The 24,020-nt window shown below is 37.4% G+C and overlaps 1 protein-coding gene across 1 annotated transcript in view; it reads left to right on the top strand.

Moving 5' to 3' along the window:
• The window catches only part of COG5 (component of oligomeric golgi complex 5), a 191,103-nt gene that overhangs the window by 123,196 nt on the left and 43,887 nt on the right, over nt 1–24,020 (top strand). Inside the window, exons 8-14 of the mRNA XM_087765709.1 lie at nt 763–928; nt 2,907–3,019; nt 3,114–3,191; nt 17,213–17,294; nt 19,609–19,813; nt 20,945–21,106; nt 23,068–23,167. Coding sequence (XP_087621835.1) covers nt 763–928; nt 2,907–3,019; nt 3,114–3,191; nt 17,213–17,294; nt 19,609–19,813; nt 20,945–21,106; nt 23,068–23,167 — 906 coding nt within the window. The remainder of the gene's footprint in view (nt 1–762; nt 929–2,906; nt 3,020–3,113; nt 3,192–17,212; nt 17,295–19,608; nt 19,814–20,944; nt 21,107–23,067; nt 23,168–24,020) is intronic.

Here is a 24,020-nt window from a genome sequence, read left to right as displayed (position 1 = left end):
ATCATCAGATTTAATCTTAATCAAAGGTCTCTTAAACAACGGACCTGAATAGTTTTTGGATAGTTTTCACTCTCCTGTATTTTGGGAAAGCTCTGAACAATACAGAGACACTTGAGCTTTTTTTTTTTTGGACTTTGGAAATGATCACGGTGTCGCTTTGCACTCTTAATTCTGCTGTGAGGAAGTTATTATCAGTGTTGGAAATAGAAACGTAGAAATACAAGCTTAAATTGTGCAGTAGTCAGTAGTAGGGGCTTGACCTGCTTGCCTCTGCTTGTCTTTGGTTAATATTTTTTCTTAAGTCTGTATCACATTTAATTAACTGTGTGGCACTTAAATGACAGTACTGTAACAGATACCCTGTGTTAAAACAATATTACTAGCTACACCATAGCTGAATATAGCTGTATTGTAACTAACCTTGGAATTACTGGATCAATCACTGGTAGCCCACCCCAGGTTAGATACTACCAGCAGTGCTTCCAGTTCCTTTTTTACCATTCTTCTTATTCAGAGGATAGCGCCAAAGGGAGCTAAGCAAAGCATTGCTAAGCAATCAAAGGAAATCAATCCTCTCCTTTACCCTCTGTTCTCTCTTATGCAGTAAGGGTGCCAATTATTTAATGTTAAATGAAATGAATTAGCAGACTGAACTTAAAGATGAACCTGCCCAGTAAAATCATCATTTTATCATCATGGATGAAAAAAACCCTATAGTACAGTTAAAGATAATAATTATTTTTTAAAATCTTCTTTCTCTAGAATCCTACTCAAGTGGGAACTGCTCTTCAGGTTTTCCATAACCTTGGGACTTTGAAGGATACCATTGCTAATGTGGTGGATGGATACTGCTCAGTCCTGGAGGAGAACATAAAAAATGCTTTGGATATCAAAGTATTGACCCAACCATCTCAAACTGTTACGAGAGGTATAATACTTGTTTTACAGAGAATGATAACTGATTTTTTTGACAGAAGTACAGTATGTTGTCAAATGGAAGAAACTCTCACAGCCAAGCCTGTTATAGAAATATTTCCCTGCTTGCTTTAACCAGTAGAGGATGGGAGTAAGCATGTCTCAGAAATCATCTAATACAAAGCCAAAATTGGTTCTGTCTGTTGTTACTGGGCTCAGTAGTTGCCCTTTGTTCCACCCCCCCCTCTTTTTCCTGACTTGCCCAGAAACTTGTCTTCATTAGTTTACTACTTAACAGCATTTTCTTAGCAGTTTGTCATGGAAAGATGAATCCAAATTCTGCTTTCTTTGTGTTGGTGGGAGGATCATGGGTAGAAATTATTTGCAAGCAATGGAACAAGCCTGAAACTACATTGTGATGCTTTTGTCAGATGGAAATCATAGAATCATAGAATTGTTAAGGTTGGAAAAGACCCTTAAGATCATCAAGTCCAACTGTTAACCTTTCACTGCCAAGTCCACCACTAAACGATGTCCTCAAGCACTACGTCTATCCGTCCTTTAAATACCTCCAGGGATGGAGACTCAACCACTTCCCTGGGCAGCCTGTTCCAATGCTTGACCACCCTTTCGGTGAAGAAGTTTTTCCTAATATCTAACCTAAACTTTCCCTGGCGCAGCTTGAGGCCGTTTCCTCTCGTCCTATCACTCGTTACTAGGGAGAAGAGACTGACCCCCACCTTGCTACAACCTCCTTTCAGGTAGTTGTAGAGAGCAATAACATCTCCCCTCAGCCTCCTCTTCTCCAGACTAAACAACCCCAGCTCCCTCAGCCGCTCCTCATAAGACTTGTCCTCTAGACCCTTCACCAACTTCGTTGCCCTCCTCTGGACATGCTCCAGCACCTCGATGTCCTTCTTGTAGTGAGGGGCCCAAAACTGAACACAGTACTCGAGGTGCGGCCTCACCAGTGCCGAGTACAGGGGCACTATCACCTCCCTGGTCCCGCTGGCCACACTATTATTGATACAGGCCAGGATGCCATTGGCCCTCTTGGCCACCTGGGCACACTGCTGGCTCATGTTCAGGCAGCTGTTGACCAACACCCCCAGGTCCTTTTCCGCCAGGCAGCTCTCCAGCCACTCCTCCCCCAGCCTGTAGCGTTGCATGGGGTTGTTGTGACCCAAGTGCAGGACCCAGCACTGAGCCTTGTTGAACCTCATACAGTTGGCCCCGGCCCCACGATCCAGCCTGTCCAGGTCCCTCTGCAGGGCCTTCCTATCCTCCAGCAGATCGACACTTCCACCCAACTTGGTGTCATCTGCAAATCATTTCAAAGCAGTATATTCAATATGAAGGAATGGTGCACTATTAAAGATTTAGTTCTGACATGTTAGCCCAGATGCCAAAGAATACTGAGGAATTAGGCAGACAGGCAAATTTGAACTTCGGCAATATGAACATTTAAAACTTTTTAAAAAAAACTACTGCAACAAGTTAGGGGTCCAGAACCATAATCACTAGCATGATAAAGAAATACAGCCCCTCTCAAGGAAAGTGATGGTTTAGAAGCTGCATGCCCCTTCAGTTAGAATATCACTTTTTTTAGCAGTTCGCCTATACATTTAAGTCCTGAGCTGGTAATACCTGTATTTTTCACAGCTACCGTCTCTGCCATTTCACTTTTCTATTACATCCTGCAACACTGCTCATTGGCATTGCCTTGGTGTTTCTGTGGAGATCTGAATTAGTAAAGCAGGTAAAAGTGACGAACATTGAAGTATCCACACTGAACTTCAGAGTTTAGTTGTCTTCTCAGTTGAGACAACTGAGGCCATTCACAAAGCTCTGTTTTGAAGCTGTTTTAGGCTACTTTCATTTTTTAAACGAAAATCTTACGTCAGAGTGCATAGAGATCTATATTTCTAATATTTAAATTTTCACCTGTGAAAGCTGAAATGTGCTGCTGTGTGTTTTTAAAAACCATTTAGGTGGCCCTGGTAGAGCTGCTATGCCAACACCTGGGAACACAGCAGCTTTTCGAGCAGCCCTCTGGACAAACATGGAGAAACTCATGGATCAGATCTGTGCTGCTTGCGGGCAGGTACTCAGCAGCTAATTCCTGTTTGTCTAGTCATGCAATTTTGCATGTAAGATACTAGATGTCACTTTTCCTCTCAATAAATTCTTTCTTACAGGTGCAGCATTTGCAGAAAGTATTGACAAAGAAAAGAGATCCTGTGTCACATGTCTGCTTCATAGAGGAAATAGTTAAGGTAAAGTTTTAATTTAGCTGAATATGTTTTAGTAATTCTGTTAAGGAAAACGTGATGGGGGAATGCTTTTGTTTACAATTTTACAGTTCCATAAAAATTTTGTAATTAAGTTAATGGGAAAGTCTTGAAAGTCAAACTAACATTGAAAGCTATATTTATGGTCTGTGGGTTACATCTGTAGGGTATAAACATGTTCCTATTATGATAATTTATTTTGTTTTCTTTAAAGGGAGCTGATAAGGCACCACTGTCAGTTTTTATTACTGATCATTAATGTCATTCCATAACATACCACGTGATTTGAGTAATTGATTAAGTCTGTTAGTTTGCATAGGAAAATGTGTCTTCATCTAACACCTTCAGCCATCTGTTTCTCTACTTCTTGGCAATTTCTTCCTTGAAAAATAATCATGGCTGTTCTTTTGAATACCTATTATTTTCCATTCAATTGCATTGTTTTCTATTCATGTTTGGAATAATTTGATTAACGGTCTCCATCAGTGTTAGGAACAGAATTACTGAAGCTATCTCATCTACCCTAGTAGATAAGAAGAAACAAAAACAAGAGATGTGTTTATGCAGACGTCTCCTTTTCCAAGTATATGGCTGGATTTTTAATTTACATGAAGTTAATTTTTGAACTATGTTGGGGAAACTCTTCATATGCAAATGTGGTCTTCTCAACAGTGAAAGCAAATAATGAAGGTTAAATACAGCATTTAAGTTTATCTGTCTGTTAAGCCCATCTCCAAAAGACGTTGCACAGAACATCACTTTTCTATGAGGCACTTCAAGCTTCAAGAGAAGCTTGTAAAAAAAAAACCCAAACAAAACACCCCACAAAACACCTCAAAAAGTTTATAAACTTTTAGCGTATTTTCTTCATTAAAAAGTTTGATCTGGCAAAAAATACCTGTTGCTGCCTGGGTGGAGCCCTTCAGTAGATCAACATGTTTAAGGAGAAACACAGAAACCTAGAGACAGAAGGGGGAACTCTGGAAGGCTCAGGAAGAGTTTGGATAGAAAAGGGGCTTAGATAAATGAGGTTTTGGTGTTCATGAGTGGCTCCCACCCTGAACCTGTGCTTCTCACTTTCACTCTTCCCTTTTGTAGAACAGCGCTTGAAAAGGGGATAGGAGTTTTTCCAGTTGTTGAGGATGATAATAGAGGAAAGCCAAAGGAAATCTTCTGTCATCCTGGAGAATAAATGAATAGGGAAAATGAATCTCAATAGAAGCTAGATGCAGAGTAAGGAAAACCTCATTAGAAAATAAAATAAAAGACTTTTGGATTGTCATATGCTAAGCATGTTCTATCATCTCTCTGATTACCCTTCCTTCCCTTTGACTTCATACTGCAGGATTGCATCTAAGTGATAAATTGTATTTCCCAAATAAAATCCATCTATTTGTTTCTCCACAGTTACCACTCTTCCAGTTAGTTTGCTCTTCATCAGGTGTTTTGGTGTAGTATAACACCAAGCTGGATAGTTGTCATCCTCAGCGAGGCAGCTAAGGAGTACATCCTTGTTTGATGCTACCAGAACACTCTCAGCATGACACAGTACTGCTGATAGCACTGATGCTTTACTTTCTTCTTACCCGAGATGGTTCAACGTAGCACAGTGTTTTTCTTGGCCCTTCTCACAGTTACACCATTTGTTCTGGTGTCCCTTGAAAAAGGTATGGTACCAGCCTGCAGATGGGTGAAGTCACACCAAACAGTAGAGCTGTTGTATAGACAAAACCAGACAAGTACTACATGCTGCTGAAATTCAGGAGTGTATGTACAGATGGCTGTATGGGAGAGTATGAATTGTTGGGTGCATTGAAAGTAGATATAAGTAAGAAATTGGTATTTTGCCATTTACTAATGAAGATTCCATCTCGTATTAATCCAAACTGAAACAACATGATTTCCTCAACAAGTGTTCTGGAGAGGACAAAAAGTTGGATTTTCTTTATTGTATTCAATTTGATTAATAAACTGAGCAAATGAACAAAACAAACTAAAGGTACTAACATTATACCCATTCACTAGGGCAGCATGCCCACGCCAGGAGATAGGAAAACGAATCATCCACTCTACAGTCTGTGCACTAATTACTGTTACTGATGTCAACATTATTATTATAGTCATCTTCTGCAGCAGCTGCAGTACCACTTTGCCTGTCCATCTGCTTCCTTGTTTTGATTACTGCAGTGCAAGTATCATCCTAGGAAGCATAAGAGAGGAGGAGACCCAGCCTTTTTAAAGCACAAGTCCTTTAATAGCAAGGAAGCTACTTGCCTTTTTTTTTTTTTTTTTTTTAAAATCATTCTCTTTTTTTCCATTGGGGATTTTTTTGTGTCTTTCTCTTTGCAGATAGCACAGCCTGCCTTTTTTTGAATTTTGTATTATGATCTCAAACATGTGCTTTCCGGCCTTCTAATTACCTCTTACTGTAATAATATTTAGTAGTGTTGTATCATGTTGTATCCAAAAATGTAGTTTTAAAAACACTAACTAATTAATTAAAGGATTCACAAAAGCTCTCTGTTTCAAAAAAAAAAGGAAACAAACCAAAAATCTGACAGGTGGAGAAACTGAGGCACAGAACTTATAAAATTTATAAATACTGGGTTTCAGTAGGAGGGCAATGACAACACCCACATCTTTTCTACACTATGGTTTCTCTTACAAAATTCACTTCCAAATTTTTCCACTGTTAGATGTGGCCAAGAGTTAAGTGACATACCCAGGCTTACATGAGTATCATGGAAGAATCTGGAGATTAAATTTACACTGCACTTTTTTCCACTCCGTCCCTTTGCAGATCTAGCTTTTGGTATTTTTGCTTTGCCACAATACGAAATGAATGCAATTTTGAAAAGAAATCATGCACTCATAGTGCATTGTAAAAACTGTTACATTTCATGCTAGTCATGAACTATAGATTCATTATTAATTTGTACATACTAAAATCACAGATTTAATTTCCTAAAAAGATCTATGAGCTATTTAAAGGAGAAATAGATTTCTTTTAAGACTGAGTGGACATTTTTTGGGTTTTATCTAAGAAAAAAGGCCTTTAATGACTAGATTTTAGTTGAGGAGCAAGGCTAAAAGAATTTAGTTCTGATTTCTAGTTTTGGGGAAAATGAATTTGATTTAATTTTATACATTTTTTAAAAGGTAGGGTTATTGTTTTCATAATGTTGAGGGTAAAAATTAAAAATACACATAAGATTTAAATAATGTAAAATTGATATTTTTGTTCACCTAGTGACTGGTTAATTATATCACTTCTTTCAATTGCTTTATTTACCTTGAGAGAGCTAATAGGTTACTCCAGTTTATTCTGCTTCTCTCTTTCAATGTGTAGTGACTAATCCTGCCTCAGCTGTTGTAATACCTAAACTACAATTGACTTCAGTGTAAGTCGCAGCAGAACATATCTTTCTGTGACAGCCACCTTCCTAATTAGAGATAAGAATCCCTCTAAGCCCCTTGTAAGAGAGTTGAAAATGATCTCTGATCCTGATCTATTTTGGGTCCTTCACTCCTACATAGCCATCAGCAAACAGTTCTGCAAAGTGAGAAGCAGCCTTAAAAGCAGCAAATCATTTTGTAGGGTGGCTTTGGGGTGGTCAATAGAAAGGGTGAGCTGGCGTCTCTCCGCTGGGCAGAAGGGTACTCCCTGTGAGAGGACAGATCTGCCCTTGATCGCCCTTGATCTGCTGATGTCCCGCTTGTTAGCAGCTAAGGCACACCGCAAACCCTGTCATTTACGTAAGCCTCTGGTTAAAAAAGTGAGCTGAGAGTTGTAGGGAGTGTTATTATGTACTTAGTGGAGGGCTCTTATCGTTGCCTCTCCTGATGAACGTTTGGTGAGTAAGCAGGTTATTTTCCTGAGTTGTCAACACTGGCAATGTGAGGTGTTAACAATACAGAAGGAAATGTCCTCATCATTACATAAGATAAAGAAAATAAATGGAAAATATGAATGTTTATTGCCCAAAGTGTACTTATATTTCACCTTCTTATTTCTCCTCCCTATCCAAACTTTTAAAAAAATGTTGCTGCTTTGAAATTATTCACATCTAACATCACATATTCACATTCCGTTGACCCAATTAGGAAATAATCCCAAGTGGAAAAAATTGAAAAAGAATCTAATTACTGCTTTATGTGAGCTCAGAAAATAATCTGGTTTTCACTTATTATTACAAGTATGTGACTTATTTTCCAGTATTTTTTTGTAGAAGCAGAATTGCACTACTTGCACATAATTTCTACTGTGGTTTCTGTTTATTACTTAAGCAATAACGAGGTACTTTGTGGAGGTCTAAACACAGGTGAATGAGCAGGTTTTTGATCCCCAAAATACCAAAAATGCTCTTTATTTCAAACCTACAAATTGTCCTACTGAGTTCAGTTACAAGATTTTTGAGGCCTCTTAAGAAAACAAAAAGGTCTTATCAGTTAAAAGTCCTGATTCTAGTTTCGGATGGATCAGTGTGTCCAGACAGCCATGCTAAAAGTAATTTGGTTCTAATTCAAATGGGAGGGTCAGAGCCTGTGCAATGGTTTTCTAGTGACACTGCATTTTCTCTAGAACTTTAATTCCATTTCTCTGACAGAAATGTGCAGCCATAAATAAAAGGGATGGTGTGGAGGTTTTGTGGGTTAGTAGGTTATAATGGCCTTTGTTCTTTTTCACTTCTGCTTTGGTGGGGTTTGTGCAAATTGCAGTTTGGTGGTGACTGAAAATTATTAAGTCAGTTGGTTTTCAGTCAGCTTACTATTAGAAAAGAAATGCATTTACCAGAAGTGCCGCCTTTTATCATCGTTCTTGTCAATCTTACCTGAACAGCTACGGGCTGAGTGGATGTGGTAACAAACCACCCTTTCATCCTTGGATGGAGCCTGCAGTAGTCAAGGTGAAAGCGTAGTTCGAATTGCTGCTGTACATACTAAGTCAGTTCTCTGGATAGAAGAAAGCTGTCAGGTCCCTTGGGTAGTTACTGGCTTTTGGAAACACTAAGTTCATTTACTTCTAGTTGATGCATATCTTGCAGGAATATGGGAGGATTAATTAATATTTTAAGTAGTTTTGAAGATATAGGACACTGTTTGAGCCCTAAGTATTTTTATTCCTTACAAATTAGTTTTTCTGCGGAATCACTTAAGAATTCTAATATTCTAATAGGGAAAATGCAGAGTCTTAACTTTATTTTCTCGTTAAGAAGGTTGTATTTAAAAAAAAAAACAGATTTTGTTTCTTTTGTCAGTTGCATAAAGAGACCTTTTTAAAATGTTCACTACTGCTGGAAGTCTAGAAACTATTACACCTTGGGTATAAACTGATCAACTCAGTGTAATGAAATTGTATGCCCTGCAGTAAAACAAAAAAATCAAGGTCATTTTTAAAATCATGGTGTCATTTATTGACATCTGTTCACCTGCAATGTATAATGTAGACAACGTTAGAAATTTAAATGCACTATTCTTTTAAGAAATTTAATCTGAACTACTTTGAGAAGATAGAAAAGGTTTCTTGAAAACACACTTAGAATTTGTCTGTTTCTTTACTGATTAATTGCACTACTGAGGACGATGGCTTTTTGTTCAGTCTAACGTTTGGCAATTATGTTGCTATAGAAATAGTGCAAATAGATTTCCTTATTTCTGTCCCATAAGATCTTGCCTTACAAAATTGTTAAATCATTTGCATTGTTGCTTTATTGGTGGAAAAATATTTAAGCTGTCCTTTAAATGTCTTCTGTTTTTAGAGCAACATTCGCAAGTCCTGTATTTCTTTATGGCGGAGCCTTTGATTACAGATAGAAAGCACTGTACGTATTAGTATGCAAAGCCTGATTTCAGGAGCCTGCAGCAACTAGCTGCATGGTAATATTCACTATATTGTTTTACATTTCAAAGAGGCTTCACAATAAAGATGGTTTTCACATTCTACTCAAAGTATCAAAATTTCTACAGGGAAAAGTAAGTTGGAAGTGATTGTCATGAAGTGGGAGCCAGTTTAGAATCAGTGGGTCAGATTTATTATTTGAATGTTAGAATAGCTATTTTAGACACACACAAATATGATAATTCACAGATGGGAAATTATACTCATTAAGTTCTAAATTTACAGTGTGGAGGAAATAGAGACATTTGTAAAAATAAATATATGTCTTTTCAGCATCTTCTTGCATTCTTGTCTAATACTGAATAAGGGGGTACTTTCATTCTCATTCCTTGAATTTAGATGTAATGTCAGATACTAAGAACAGAGCTCAAGAGATTTCATTTCAGTAATAGCAAAGTTAATTAGTAGTTTGGTATGTTTTTTAAAAATGAGGTAAGCTGTTCTGTTTTTATGTTTGAGGAGACTTTAAATCAGTTTTCCAGGCTGCAGCATTAATATTGTTGTAGAGTAACAGTGAATACAGATCTTCAAATATCTCTGCTCTTATGGTACTGGTACTCAGCCCACTGTTATTCAGTGGTTTATTAACTTACTAGTTAGCTGTTAGTGAAAATGGGTTATACTTTTTCAACTGTGAAATCAAGTCACTTTCATGTGAGTAAGTGAGAAGGGGTTTAGCACATGGATTCTGTCAGCCTGTAGTTTTTTCCATCAAAGATAATCTTGTAATCCTGCAAAGAGGCAACATTAATCTAAATTTCAAATCTATACAGCTGAGTAATAATGTCACTTCACACTATTAACAAGTCTGAATACATGCTATAATACAATGCACTAAAGATATAAAGACCACTGAAAAAAAGAATTTTTAAAAGGCAAGTATAGATTTTTTTTCCCCTGTTCATGCCATACCAATGAAAGAATACTGATCTGAATCCTTTCCTTACCACCATTCATTGCATAGAAGATGGTGGAATCTGCAGTCTCTCTCAGTTGCACTGTATGCTATAACAGCCCTCTTTTTGAAGTTCTGAAACTCAGCTTTTTATGAACACAGGGTTGTTCATAAATGGCCCAGCTGAATGGCCAGGCCCAGAGGGTGGTGATCAGTGGTGCAAAGTCTAGCTAGATGTCAGTAACTAGTGGTCTACCCCAGGGGTCAATAGAGGGTCCAGTCCTGTCTAACACCTTCAGTAATGATCTGAATGCTGGTGTAGAGTGTACCCTCAGCAAGTTTGCTGATGACACAAAACTGGGAGGAGTGGCTGGTGCTCCAGAGGGTCATGCTGCATCCAGAGGGACCTCAACAGCCTGGAGAAATGGGCTGACGGGAACCCCATGAAGTTCAACAAGGACAAGTGCAAAGTCCTGCACCTGGGGAGGAACGACCCCAGGCACCAGTACATGCTGGGGGCCACCCAGCTGGAAAGCAGCTTGGCAGAAAAGGACCTAGGGGCCCTGGGGGCCGCCAAGTTGAACGTAAGCCAGCAGTGTGCTCTTGCAGCAAAGGCAGTGAATAGTGCCCTGGGCTGCATTAGGCAAAGTATTGCCAGCAGATTGAGGAGATGGTCATTCCCTTTATTCACCACCAGTGAGGCCACACATGGAGTACTGTGTTGAGTTCTGGGCTCCCCAGTACAAGAGAGATGTGGACACACTGGAGAGAGTCCAACAAAGGGCCACAAAGATGAAGGGACTGGAGCGTCTCTCCTGTGAAGAAAGACTGAGAGAGCTGGGACAGTTGAGCCTGGAGAAGAGAAGGCTCAGGGGGATCTCATCGATGTATATAAGTACCTGAAGGCAGGGTGCAAAGAGAATGGAGCCAGGCTCTTTCCAGTGGTGCCCGGTGACAGGACCAGAGGCAATGGGCACAAACTGAAACACAGGAGGCTCCCTCTGAACCCTATTTCACTGTGAGGGTGACTGAGTACTGGCACAGGTTGCTCAGGGAGGTTGTGGAGTCTCCATCCTTGGAGGTATACAAAAGCTGCTTGGACACAGTCCTGGGCAACCTGGTCTAGATGGCCCTGCTTAAGCAGGATGAACTCCAGAGGTCCCTTCCAACCTCAACCATTCTGTTGACTTGCAGCTTAAAATCTTTGCCTAAAAGGCCAGACGGCTGCTTTGAATTTGGCATCTACTAAATGCAGACATTTTCTGTCCTAGACTAGCAAAAGTGTTAAATATTAAAAAATACTAAATTTTTACACTTATTATGCTTGTATTATTGGGGAGAGACTCAATTTTATTCATTTACAACAGAAAGATTTACTTAAGAGAACCTTATCTTAAAATGCAGTTTGCTAGTTTGTGTTCACCTAGAATGCACAAGCCTGTGTTGGGTTTTGTTTTCTTGAGCTGGGACAGAGAGCAGGATGAACTAGCACTGTCCAAATGTCTCCTGGCACTGTCATCATGCAGTATTATCACACATTCTTAATTGTTTTATCTAAAACCCCTTCTGTTGTGGCGAAGTTGCACACTATTACTGTCTGTGCAGAGTATTGACAATAGTAACTTTATAGTAATAGTTGAAATAATTATACAAGGTGAACGCATTTTTTGCTGATTGTTGATTATGGCCCCAATTCAGCAAAGCACTTAAGCACATTCTTAATTTCACATAAATAAGGTATATCATGGAAGTCAAACAGACTGCCTGCATCTGTTATTCTAATAAGGGTAAACTTTGTTGAATTATGGCTTACACTAATGATCTTTGTCCAGTTCATGTACACAATAAAGTGAGCCCTACTGTTGATAAAACTCATTGCCATTTGTGGTCTAGCCTGCCGGACATATTTTGTGTGATTTATGTGTGTAATTTCCATGAGCAAGTAATTCCTGTGTGAATAGTATGTGTGACTGAGTACCGAATTTTTAAACAGTATGAAAAAGGGTAAAATTATAGTGGATGGGCCAGAGTGGAATCTGATTGCTGTGTTTTTCTATTTCACTCACACAGATGCAGGTGGATTCCGTAGGAATAACATTTTCAAAAGTAGCTAAGTGCTTGTAGTCCATATGTCTTTCAAAAGCATTTTTCTGTTCCCCTGGTTCTGGCCAGCTGTCCAGCAGGTCAGAACGGCAGAGGGTTGCCCTAGTTTGTGTTACTGGGCAGTTGTTCAGTTCGTTTCTGAAAGCAAAGAATGACAAGAGGAAGACAGATCTAAGCTGTCTTGCACTGCCCAAGGAGTTGCATAGGAGCTACTAAATTTTTTGAGTGGCTGCTCAGATGTATCAGTTCTGGGGAATAAAGTTGTCACTGAGCACAGGAACAGCAGCGACAGTATTTTTAATTCCCACTTTGGTTGGTAGATGATTAGTTTATGTAAGTGTAGTTTAGGTATAGGAGCATTTTCACAGCAGATTTTTATGAAAAAATAGCCAGTTCTGATTTTAACCTCCCAACCATTTTATAGTGGTGCAAATTATGATTTATGTGCAGATTTTCTCTACTGTGAGATCAGAATCAAGCTGCGAACAGATCGGACCATCAATTCAAAAATGCTGAGTTAAATGGATCTGCTTTTTGGGGAAAATCCTGTTTTGCCACTATAGTCTTACAGTTGCTTGCAATTAATGTTCATAGATTTAATTCAGTTATATTCCATGATGGAGAAGATATGTATATGTCAACCTGAATCTTGCCTGTCCTCAGTTTTTGATACCATCAATTGCAGTTAAGGTTCTTTTGTTGAAGAAAGAACATATTGCATGAAAAGAGGAAATGGCATTCTATTATATGGCAAAGTGTAATAATTTCCTTCTGAGAGACTTTAAATTCTGTATGAATGTTTAATGTAGGATTTCTATATATACAATATGCACCTGAAACCCTTTTGCCCCAGATAACAGCACCAGACCTCTTAACTTCCAAAGGTTTATGTGTTCTCTGCGTTATTAAACACATAGACTGATGGGGGGGGAAATAAGACAGAATGGTGACCTTTTTCCAGTGTTGTCGGTTATGGAATAGGAAGCTGTTGGAAAATGATTGCCACAGAGCTGAAAAGATAATCGGATGCAGTTCATTACTCATCTTGTCAGCTGCTCCTGCTACAAGGGATTGTATCACAAGATGTTAATCTGCTTGTGACTACATTTCAAAGCAAGCATTTTTATTTTGGAGGGGGTGTAAGTAATTTAACATCTTTCAATTTTATTACATTTTCAGAAGCAAGAGAAATGGAAAATTCCCAATTTAAAGTCTCAGAATATTAATTGATAAAAATATTAGTACATCCTTGTGGGTTCTGTTACAAAAATATGACGATATGCTGCAAAAAGCTATTTAATTGCAAAAGTTGTTCTTTTTAGACTAATGATGAGGTAGTGTATTCCTTGAATAGTGGAAGTTAGTCTGCTAGCACACTTTAGTGTGTTCTGCAAGACAACAAGTATAGACACAAGAAAGATTTCACCAAAAAGAATCCCTTCTACACATAGAGTCGCTGATGTGGATGTACCCAATGCTCCCATACATTGTCTACCAGTGAGGATATTTGGTGTAAGTGTAGAGGAGGACCAAATTCATTACTTAGACTCCACAGATGGGAAGATGACAAGAATGCAATTTTAGCTAGATGACATTTTCTGAAAGTGAAAGGCCCAAAAGAGCAGTTACTTTCTGATACTGTGGGATGTTGCTCACAGTGTTATATGAAGCATAGAGGAAGGCTTATAAACTTTCCATTACAGTAAGATTTGCTGTGTATATTTCAGGCAAGCAGTACTGCCCTTTCCTCTTCCACTTTCATCCTGCCTGTCTTCTTAAGTCCTTGAAGAAGTTGTCCAGTACAAGAAGAGGGACATTCCTTTAATTTCCTGCTAAGCTGGAGAAAAACACTCCTTTTGCTACCCTTTTTTGTGTCATTTTCTAGTATTGATTATTGCCAAATGGAATTGCACATTATGTTTTAAATAGTTAAATTATAATTTCCATTGTGGTCTACAGGCACAGATGTAATCTCTATTAGAATACATTATTTAAAAAGCAAGCAGTGAGATACTTAAAAGTACTTAAAAAATAATATTTTGAGTTAACATGTAAGCAAAAGAAATTACAGGTTTAAACAAAATAAATAAATGGTTTCTGGATGCTCATGGTTGCATATGGCACTTTTTACTCCAGCAGGAGTATGTAATGATAATGCCTTGCTGTATTCCAATTTTGGTAGCTACAGTCCACCCACTTAAATACCCCCTGGTGTATGTGTAGGCAACAGTATTCTCTAGTTGCTGCCACAAACTCTTACATGGTCTTTTGTGTGCTATTAATCACCAGCTATATTTCACCTCCAGAGTGACTGCATTTCAACACTGGACAAAGTGAAATATCCTATCTTACATTATAGAAGCAACCAGTAGATAGTGGTTTTAGTTGGTCCAAAACTGGGGCATTAAATCATTTTCTCCCCTAAACATTTTTGACTGGGTAGTCAATCAGTATGAAATGTTATTTGAATTTTCCATGTAGCTTTTCCCCTCTGTTTCTCCTTATGCATAGTACAGTTGGTTAGCCGAGAGGTGAGGGCCTTCTTCACTACAAAATTCTGATGCAGGTAATGAACGCCATTTGCCCAGGTCAGAAGACACAAGCTAGTGGGCAGAGGCTTAATTGGTACCGCTGTGGCTACTATGCAAATGTTTACCTGAGTACATATGTATGTATGTCTGACTTTATATGTATATATATAGGTACATTAAAAAATTACATATTTTCACAAAAACATTAAATGTCGTCACGTGTGTTACTGTTATTTGTCACCATGTTGAATCTGACAGTTAAGATAGAAATGTCAATGTGAAGGGACTACATGCAAGTTTGTTTTCAAGACCCTTTAATCATTGCATTTTCTGCTGAGGCTATGACAGAGGTGTAGATGGTGATTACAGTAATGAAAAAAAAGTTGTTTGAAAGTGCTCTGTAAGTATTTTTCCACCTCCATTAGATTATTTAGAAATTGAATTGAGTTCCCATGCTGAATAGGCAAACATTGTTCCAGGTTGGGATAGAGAATATGAAAGCTAATTAATTTACTCTATAGTTGATGTGAAAGGCCATTTGTTTTATAGTAATTTTCATGTTTTAAATGTGAAACTGTGCAATGAAGAACTGAGTAATGTCACGTTTATGCTATAGTAATAAATTTACAAAAAAAACTAAGATACTTTATGCAGTGCACCTTCTGAATCATTGCCTGATATTATAATTTTACTTTGCCCGTTTATGGAAATCAAGTACAATTTTACAGAAAATACAAACATAGCTATAAAATAAGTTACTTCAGTTTGTAAATCCATTAGTGTCCTCAAGCAGTCAAAAATGAGATTCCATCATCCCAGTTTATTTTCGTATTCTATGTTAATTCTCATTCACTTTACAAGTATGAGTCCAACAGCATAAAAGATGTTCTCTCTCAATTCTTAATACGACCCATAAATTTTATCTTTTAATATCTTTAGAGATAAGGGGTAGGGTTGGATGAATTCCTGATCCGATCTCAGAATTTGTAAAAGCATTCTATCTGATAATAATTTTTTTTTTTTTTTTTTTTTTTTTTAGTTTTCAGACGTCTCAGTGTACCTTTGACTGATTTTCAGGTTTTATATCAATTCTTTAAGATGATAGTTTTGCAACTGAAACTTGAGCTTGAACTTGCAGTCTTTCAATGATCAGATGTTCATGTGGGATGCAGTGGTACCCTGTTAATGGATGACATTCTAAACACCTTCATTGCTTTGCATGTTATTGCCAATGCAAGTGAATAGAGTGCATTCTTTCTTCCTTTGTCATCGTAAGTAGTACTTCAGTTTGGAGTAGCTGGACTTTTATATTTGATAGCTCATCTCCTCCTTTTTGTGGTGCTGGGCAGCGCAGAAGTTGAACTGACACTTTAAAAGGGCTTGTGTTACTAACAAGAACTAGGGTTGTTTGGTTGGGGTTTTTTCATTTTTCTTATAGTGAAGTCACTGGCAGTGCCAAAAGGAAAGCTGAGAAAATGCATCCCTCTTTGACAGCGATTTCAGTGTTGAGCCTTTTGTTTAAACCCATCTTTAGCTGTGAATGTTGTGCTTTGATGTAAAACCTTGGATGTTTCGGAGAGAGTCAGGATAGAAATAGCCAAGCGCCAGCATAAGATCCCTAGAATTGCTGACATTTGTCATCGCTGCTGGCTGTTTCACTTTTTCATTCTGAGCACTTTTTGCTGATTATCATTACTGTAGTGATTTGGTCAAACTGGTTAATTTATGCAGTAGGGTCAACACATTACTTTCTTCTGCAATGAAGAAAATGGTTCTGTCCCGGGTGAGCTTCCCCTTCCCGTGAAAACACTGGACAGCCTTCCAAGCATCTAACCAGTGGGCAGGACAGGATACCCATCGTCATCTCTTGTAATTTTTTCTACCTCAAACACACAGACAGGAAGAAAGCAAAAGAGAGAAAACGAAATCATGATTTAATGCTTGAGCGTAAGTGCAAGATGTTGGGGGCAGTAAGGAAACGGCCTGCCATTTCTTGTATGTCCTTTTTGCAAGAATACACTACCTTGTTTCCACTTCTGACAGCAAGCCCTGTTGACACAAGGTGGTGAAGAGTCAACTGTGAGGTTTATTGTATTTTCATGTTTTATGTTTTTAGAAACAGGAAACTGTTCCGTGTGAAGCAGAGCAGCATGCATCGGTTTTGGTCCCTGGCTGGTGTTTGCAAGCACGTTGTAATGGCAGTAACAATAATTGCTGTGATGTAGTCACTGTGAGAACCCCCACGGAATGAGGAGGTCACTGCAATGCAAAGAGATTTTCTAACACAGCTCCTGAGGTGCACGGCTTCGGTCTACACTCGTGCCCCTGGAGAGCTGGGAGCATTTCTCTCAGACTTGAAGGAAAATATTCCATTTGAGAGAAGACTGAAGCTTCTATTTTTGTTTTCTCCAATGTTTTTTCTAGGTTTAACCTTCAGAAAAACTTCTCAGACTTAATTTACTTAGATTTTATTCTCAGTGATGGTAGAACAGTTTTGACTGGGCGCATTTGCATTGTTTAAGATTCTTTGAAAAGAGCATGTTTTGAATCTTCTATTTCTTTTGTCCCTTGCTATCAGGATGGCCAGTCTGATATTTTGTACAAATTTTGGACTGCAGTAACTCAGACACTTTCCTCTCAGTTTCAGTCAGCAACAGAGTGTAAGTATTCAGTATAAATGATTTGTAATGTGTTCTATAGTTGTTCTGAATCTCTCATTTCAATAAGCCCTTTCCTCATTATCTCCTCTAACTATAGCAGTGGTTCACTCAGTACGGGCTCTGTGAATTTAAAACTTTGTGAGTTTATAACCAAACAGGGTGATCCTCCCAAGCTATGGTTGAATTTTCAGAAAGAAATATTTTCTGCTTCATTAAGTAGTCATTATCTAATAACAAAAACGTATTTTTGCAACTGTAAGTGGAGGTAAAAATGTTTGGAATGGTACATTATACTTTCCAAAGTGAATGGGTTTGCCAAATTCAAAAATAGTAATTTGATTTTAAAGTCTTTTTACAGTCTTTTCTTGTTAAACACCGATTAATTGCAAAAATCTGATTTTAGCCATTTTTGGATACCTTCATAAATAGGAGTTGAGTTTCTTCAAAATTGTGTCTTGATTAAATATAGGTAAATGGCTGGTGTTCTGGCTGTACACAATGTTCTGTACGTATGTAATACATAAGTGGCAGATAGAATCAAGGAATATTAAATAAAAATAATGTATAAACATAAGACAATACCATTACCAGTACATGCTAATGCAGCATGGAATTGGATCATAGGTGAGTTTGGTGCTTTCATAAACGTATCTTTCATGTTCGTATACAGTGTATAAAGTTAATCTTTCACACATACAGATAAAGCGCGTAAGATTTGTGTTTATCTTTGTGATCTCAGCTATTGCACTGGCCCTTCAAAATTTGGTCCTTCCAGGCTTTACAGCAGCAATATAATTTTGAGGAACTAGCTGTTTGATTCATGTTCAGTGGTTGCTAAGTAACTAGATGATCCCAAAAGAAAATTTATTCATCTTGTGTTAAAATATATTAATTTTACTGTTTGCCTTACGCATTGCTTTAACAGCAGTATGTACACACCCGGAATCTCATATGTTCAAACTGAACATGTGCTACCTGTTTTCAGCACTTGGTTTTAAGATTGTAAAATTGTGACATCAGTTAATGGGATCAATCAACATTTCAGAAGTAAGGGAACTCTTACATTTTGTCAGCAGTACTTTGTCTGACAGCTGTTCAAAAATACTTTATTACTTATGATTTTTAATCATGTTTTTTACATAAATGTTTAGAGGGAGCAGTTGGATTTTTTGAACTGTGAATGATGTTTTTACTTTGCTACAGCCGAGTTTTGGGGAAACAATGCTTACAGCAAGTAGACTTTTTCATTTCAGTGGTGCATCTATATGAGAATACTCATCTTTAATATATAAATTCCAAGTGATGGAATCCACTGACATCAGTCACAGACCTCTGGATCATATAGATCAGAGGAAGACTGGACAATATCAGAAAAATAGTGTAAAAATAGGAATTCATGGCAGTTTGCAGAGTTTGATAATAGATCATGGTCTGCTTTTGTGAGGTTGGGACAGTCTTTATAAACATAGCTCTGTGACCTAAAATAACTCTGTGTTTGATAATAAATGTGAATCCTCCAGTATTCAAAATTAGAATATATTTGAGTTGAAAGGATAGGCTGGGTGAGATGGGGCAGATGTCTGGAACCTGAAAAACCTACAGATGAATGGACAGTGTTAATCTCCTAATGTAATGGGAAATCCATAAAGTACGGGTGATGTTAGATCAAGATTAACATCAGTTGATAAAACAGTTGTACATTTGTTTCATTTCCTGTTACTTGTGGCAAGCCTTTCAAGGCTGAAAAGAATGCTGATTTTTCTGCTGGCTTTGTCATTCCTTATTTGACAAGTTTAAGAGTTGCATTTTAGGTACCTTGTTTTAAGAAGTCTGTGTAAAAGCATATTTTTCCCTCATCAGATTTCTTAAGACTTTGGCTCACAGAAGTTTAAAATGGGTATCTTCAAAGTTGCACAGCCACACACTTTTCCCCATCAAGCTGTTAGAAAATCTCTAGATTAGAGAGTTCTAATCACACTTTGGACTTAATTGAGTGATAATGGTAATAATTAAGTTTGATACCAAAGTTTCACAACCATGATTAGTATCTGTATTGTACAAAATAAGGTTTCCATGTCCAGTCTTCCAATTGTGGATTTTATGCTGGTGCTTTAAATATGTACCTTTGTCAGCTGCGTTTAATGTAATAGCTCATGCCACTTTGAAATTAATTATAAATATTACATTATTAATATTGAAGATAGGATAATATATTTCATTCATTGATATAAATGCAAGGATACAGGTTGTTTGTGTGAATCAAAAAATAAGTTTGAACTTGGCAATGCTTATTGCTTACTGCTTTATTTTGCAGCCTCTATGTTTTTGAAACAAGCTTTTGAAGGAGAATACCCTAAATTACTGAGGCTTTATAATGACTTGTGGAAGCGCTTGCAACAGTATAGTCAAAATATTCAGAGGAATTTTAACACAAGTGGAACTACTGATCTCTTTGCTGAACTACAACAAATGGAAGAAGATACACAGGACATATTCATGCAAAAAACCCAAGATTATGAGTATGTATTATGAACTGTAAGGCAATAAATGTAAAGCTTTGCACACTGCAAGAAAACAGAATATTTTTAAGAGCTTAGTGTTGTTCGAATTGTCAGAGCGGGAAAATTTTAAAGGCTTTTTTTTTCCTCTTGCAGTTATTGATTTAATACTATTATAGAGCTGTAGGATTTTCGTTAGGTTATATAATTAACAGTATTGGATTGTCTTTCACAAAGTCCCTGACCTTGGAACTAGTTTTATCTTTTTGTCTCTTTGGGTAAAAAAAAAAGCAGAATGATGAAAATTCAGTTTTGTATGTGTTGCGATTACAGCAGTAGCTTTCTCTTAATGATACTGCAATCATTGGAGTGTGGCAAATGCTCAGTTTGTTATGATTCACAGTTTTAATGTTTATACATCGTAGAATAAACATGATCTGAGTGGTAGATATCAGAAAGATCAAACTGAAACAGGCTCATCAAGTCTATTAGGAGTTCTAGACTTATGTAAGACAAAATGAATATTTTATGTGAGATTTGTATTGGCTTAACTGTTCCTGAGCAGTCAGTGGGAGACTTATCATTGACTTCCATGGAAGCAAAGCAAAGAGTTCACCAAACTTCTGACAATGAGGTAAAATGTTTGAGAGTGCTACTGCTTATTCATTTTCACAAATAGAAATACTAAAGACTGAAGCTTAATAAAGGTAAATTTAAGAAGGTTCTATTTGAAGCTTTCTATATGCGTACGTATACCAGGAGGTACATTTTTTTTTAATGTATCATTGAGTACAAGCTATCTGCTAATAAAACATGAATATAAAAAGGTCTTTCATTGCAGTTCTGGATATCTTACTGATATTTTGCAGATGTTTTTAGCACTGTTTGTCTCAAGAATAGCTTGAATTAGGGATTCCATGTAGGTCTTACAGAAAGTGCTAAGAACTGGATTGAACTATACAGAATGGCTCTCTGACTCAGTACATGGTTCGAGTGAAAAGCAAGTTGTTATAGACCATTAAAATCTTTTCAAGTGCATATGTTTAAAGAGCAGAAAGAAAAACCAGGCTCAATACTGCGAAGTTTGTATGGTCTGGAAAGATTCAATGCTATTTTAATTTAAAACGTAGTAATTTTGTCTTATACCCACAGTCCAGAAAAGGCCTTGAAAGATTCACTGCAACAATATGAAGCTGCTTATCTGTCAAAATCCTTATCTCGACTCTTTGACCCCATCAATCTTGTCTTCCCTCCTGGAGGTCGTAATCCTCCTTCTTCTGATGAGCTTGACAGCATCATTAAAACTATAGCCAGGTATGCACGTATAATACATTACAAAATGTAATCTTCAACATGTTTTTTTCATAAGTTACAATTTTAGAAATGAGGCTTCCTTAGCAGTAAAACATTGATTACTCTTTAATTATAAAACAGGTTCATGTAAAAATTAAGTCAGGATATAGAATAGAATAGAGTGTTTCAGTTGGAAGGGACCTACAGAAATCATCTAGTCCAACTGCTGACCACTTCAGGGCTGACCAAAAGTTAAAGCATGTTGTTAAGGGCATTGTCGAAATGCGTCTGACAGGCTTGGGGCATCGACCAGCTCTCTAGGAAGCCTGTTCCAGTGTTTGACCACCCTCTGAGTAAAGAAGTGCTTCCTAATGTCCAATCTAAACCTCCTCTGGTGCAGCTTTGAACCATTCCCACGTGTCCTATCACTGGATCCCAGGGGGAAGAGATCAGCACCTCCGTCTCCACATCCCCTCCTCAGGAAGCTGTAGAGAGCAATGAGGTTGCTCCTCAGCCTCCTTTTCTCCAAACTAGACAAGCCCAAAGTCCTCATAGGACAAGCTCCTCAGAGGACATGCCTTCCAGCCCTTTCACCAGCTTTGTTGTCCTCCTCTGGACACATCCGAGTAACTGAACATCCTTCTTAAATTGTGGGGCCCAGAACTGCAAACAGTGCTCAAGGTGAGGCTGCACAAACGCTGAATACAGCAGGATAATCACCTCTTTATTATTATTTATAATTTACGAAAAATTTTATTAATTATTTTCTGTATTTTGTTTTTCTGGAATAACTGAAATTTTAATCTAAATTTTACTGTTTAAGCTTATAAAACATCAGGAAGAGAAACTTCACACATATTGTAAATGTCTGATATCTTAATTATTCTGACTGTGTCAAAGCGAAGATGATAGTTGCTTGACCACAAGTGATAATACCTGATGTAAATATTCTGTTAGAGCGAAACAGCAAAATAATAGATAAAGACAACTATTCCAGGTAGAATTTATAAACTGAGATGCTTAAATTAACAATGGTGTATGTTCCCTCAATAAGTTTTGGTAAGGACTGCTGTGTCTAATACAGTCTGCAAATGATGTGCGGTATTCGCAGTATGTGTATGTGTGTTCAATACTGACACTGTGCTTGTGACTGGGAGTTGCAGATGCTGAGAACATGCCTGTTGGTGTGGTTATTGATGTTATTTTTCTCCTTGCAGAGGAGGAGGTAAAACGACATGAAAATTATGAAATTTCAGCTGAGTTTTCCAGAGTGACCTTTAGCTAATGATGTCTGGGGCCCTGCAGAGTTCTCGGTGAAGGTTATTCCTATGTCAGGGTGCCTCATGTCTCTCCAGTTCTTGGGAGAGGTTAATCTCATCACTTGCAACATGATGGTCCTTGTGCTTGTCTGTTTTCAGTAGAGCATTTATGAATGCAGCCCCAGCCAGTGGAGATCTGGGGGGTTCCATGAACAAGAAATACTGGAAGTGATTTAGAAGTCTTTTCCTGCTTCTGTTTGTTCCCTGTCATTCCTTTGGGGCCTCTGTTACTATAAAGGATTGCCTAAAACACAGCTTATTAGTTGTGTCAAGCTAAGGCGTCCCCTGGGTATTTCTGCACAGCTCACGTAATTCCAGAGCTGAATGACTGTGTATTCACCTGTAATATTTGAAGGCTGCTGCCAAAGCTTGAATGTAGTTAATTGCAGTCAATATTTTTGAATGGCTTACTAATAGTGATTTCATACTGAAGTGTCATTCCTAAACTTTGCTCATTTTTACTAGAATAGGAACACTGCACATAAAATTCCCAAATGACTTGTTAAACTGTAAACTGAATTACGGTGCTTAGAAAGACTTGGTTGTATGAGTTACTCTCTCAAAATTGATATGCCACGTAACTACATATTCATAGTTATTTCTTTATCAATTCAATACAGCACTGTTTAATTGTTAATTAAAATTTGGAATCTTTGCTTCTAGTGAGCTAAATGTGGCTGCTGTTGATCCAGACCTGAGTTTAGCTGTGGCAAAGAATGTGGCGAAGACCATTCAGCTCTATGGTGTGAAGTCTGAGCAGCTTGTAAGTAACTTTAAATTTCTAAAAATGTATGATTTTTATGTATAATGTTCTGGTTTTTATAGATTTACAACATAACAGTAAAGCAATCTAGATAGACAAAACCTTTGAATTGGCTTTCAATTGTATTTGGAAACATTTTCAGTTAAATTCTGCCTTCAGATAAACACAATCTATCGATAACAGTGAAATTTGTCTGTATAACTCCAAATTGAATTTGCCATATTAATTTTAAAAAAAAAAAAAATTGTAGTTGTCGTTAAGTAAAATTAAGACAAATTAATTCAGTTTATATTTACCAACATTTGATATTCCATCAGTTACATGATGCATCATCTTTATGATATTAAAATCTGGACTATTCAAATATATTTTTTCACTGTTTGCAAGAAAATGTGGGCATTTTTTCCATATATTTATTATTTGCCATATATTTAACTGACCCTTGATTTGTTTGCATTTGTCAAATGCTTCCCATCATTTGCCATGCACTGTTCTCTAGTGTTAAACTGAATAGAGGAAGGATCCCCAGAAAGCCAGTGGATAGTACAGTGAATGTCGTTGTCATACAAAAAAATAATTTTTAAGATCAACAATTTTCTCATGAAGTCTGTTGCTGAAATTTTAATGTTTCTCTTATGAAGAGATGAAAATTGATTTTTGCAATATGCAGACCCACAAGAAATGACTAACTACTTGTATTTGTAAACAAGATCTTCACTTAAACAACATTAATTCTGAAAGCAAACTCAAGACTCCGGTGACATTCATTTACTATATGGTTCATTTAAAGAGAGATACTTGCTAACAATTTTTTGTAACAATTGGCTACAAAACATTGCAGCACTTAAGTTGT

Source organism: Nipponia nippon, unplaced genomic scaffold (assembly GCF_047370975.1).
Source record: "Nipponia nippon isolate SJK-2023a ecotype South Korea unplaced genomic scaffold, ASM4737097v1 scaffold_3, whole genome shotgun sequence".
NCBI classification, from domain to species: Eukaryota; Metazoa; Chordata; class Aves; order Pelecaniformes; family Threskiornithidae; genus Nipponia; species Nipponia nippon.
This window is presented reverse-complemented; position numbering and strand designations above follow the sequence as displayed.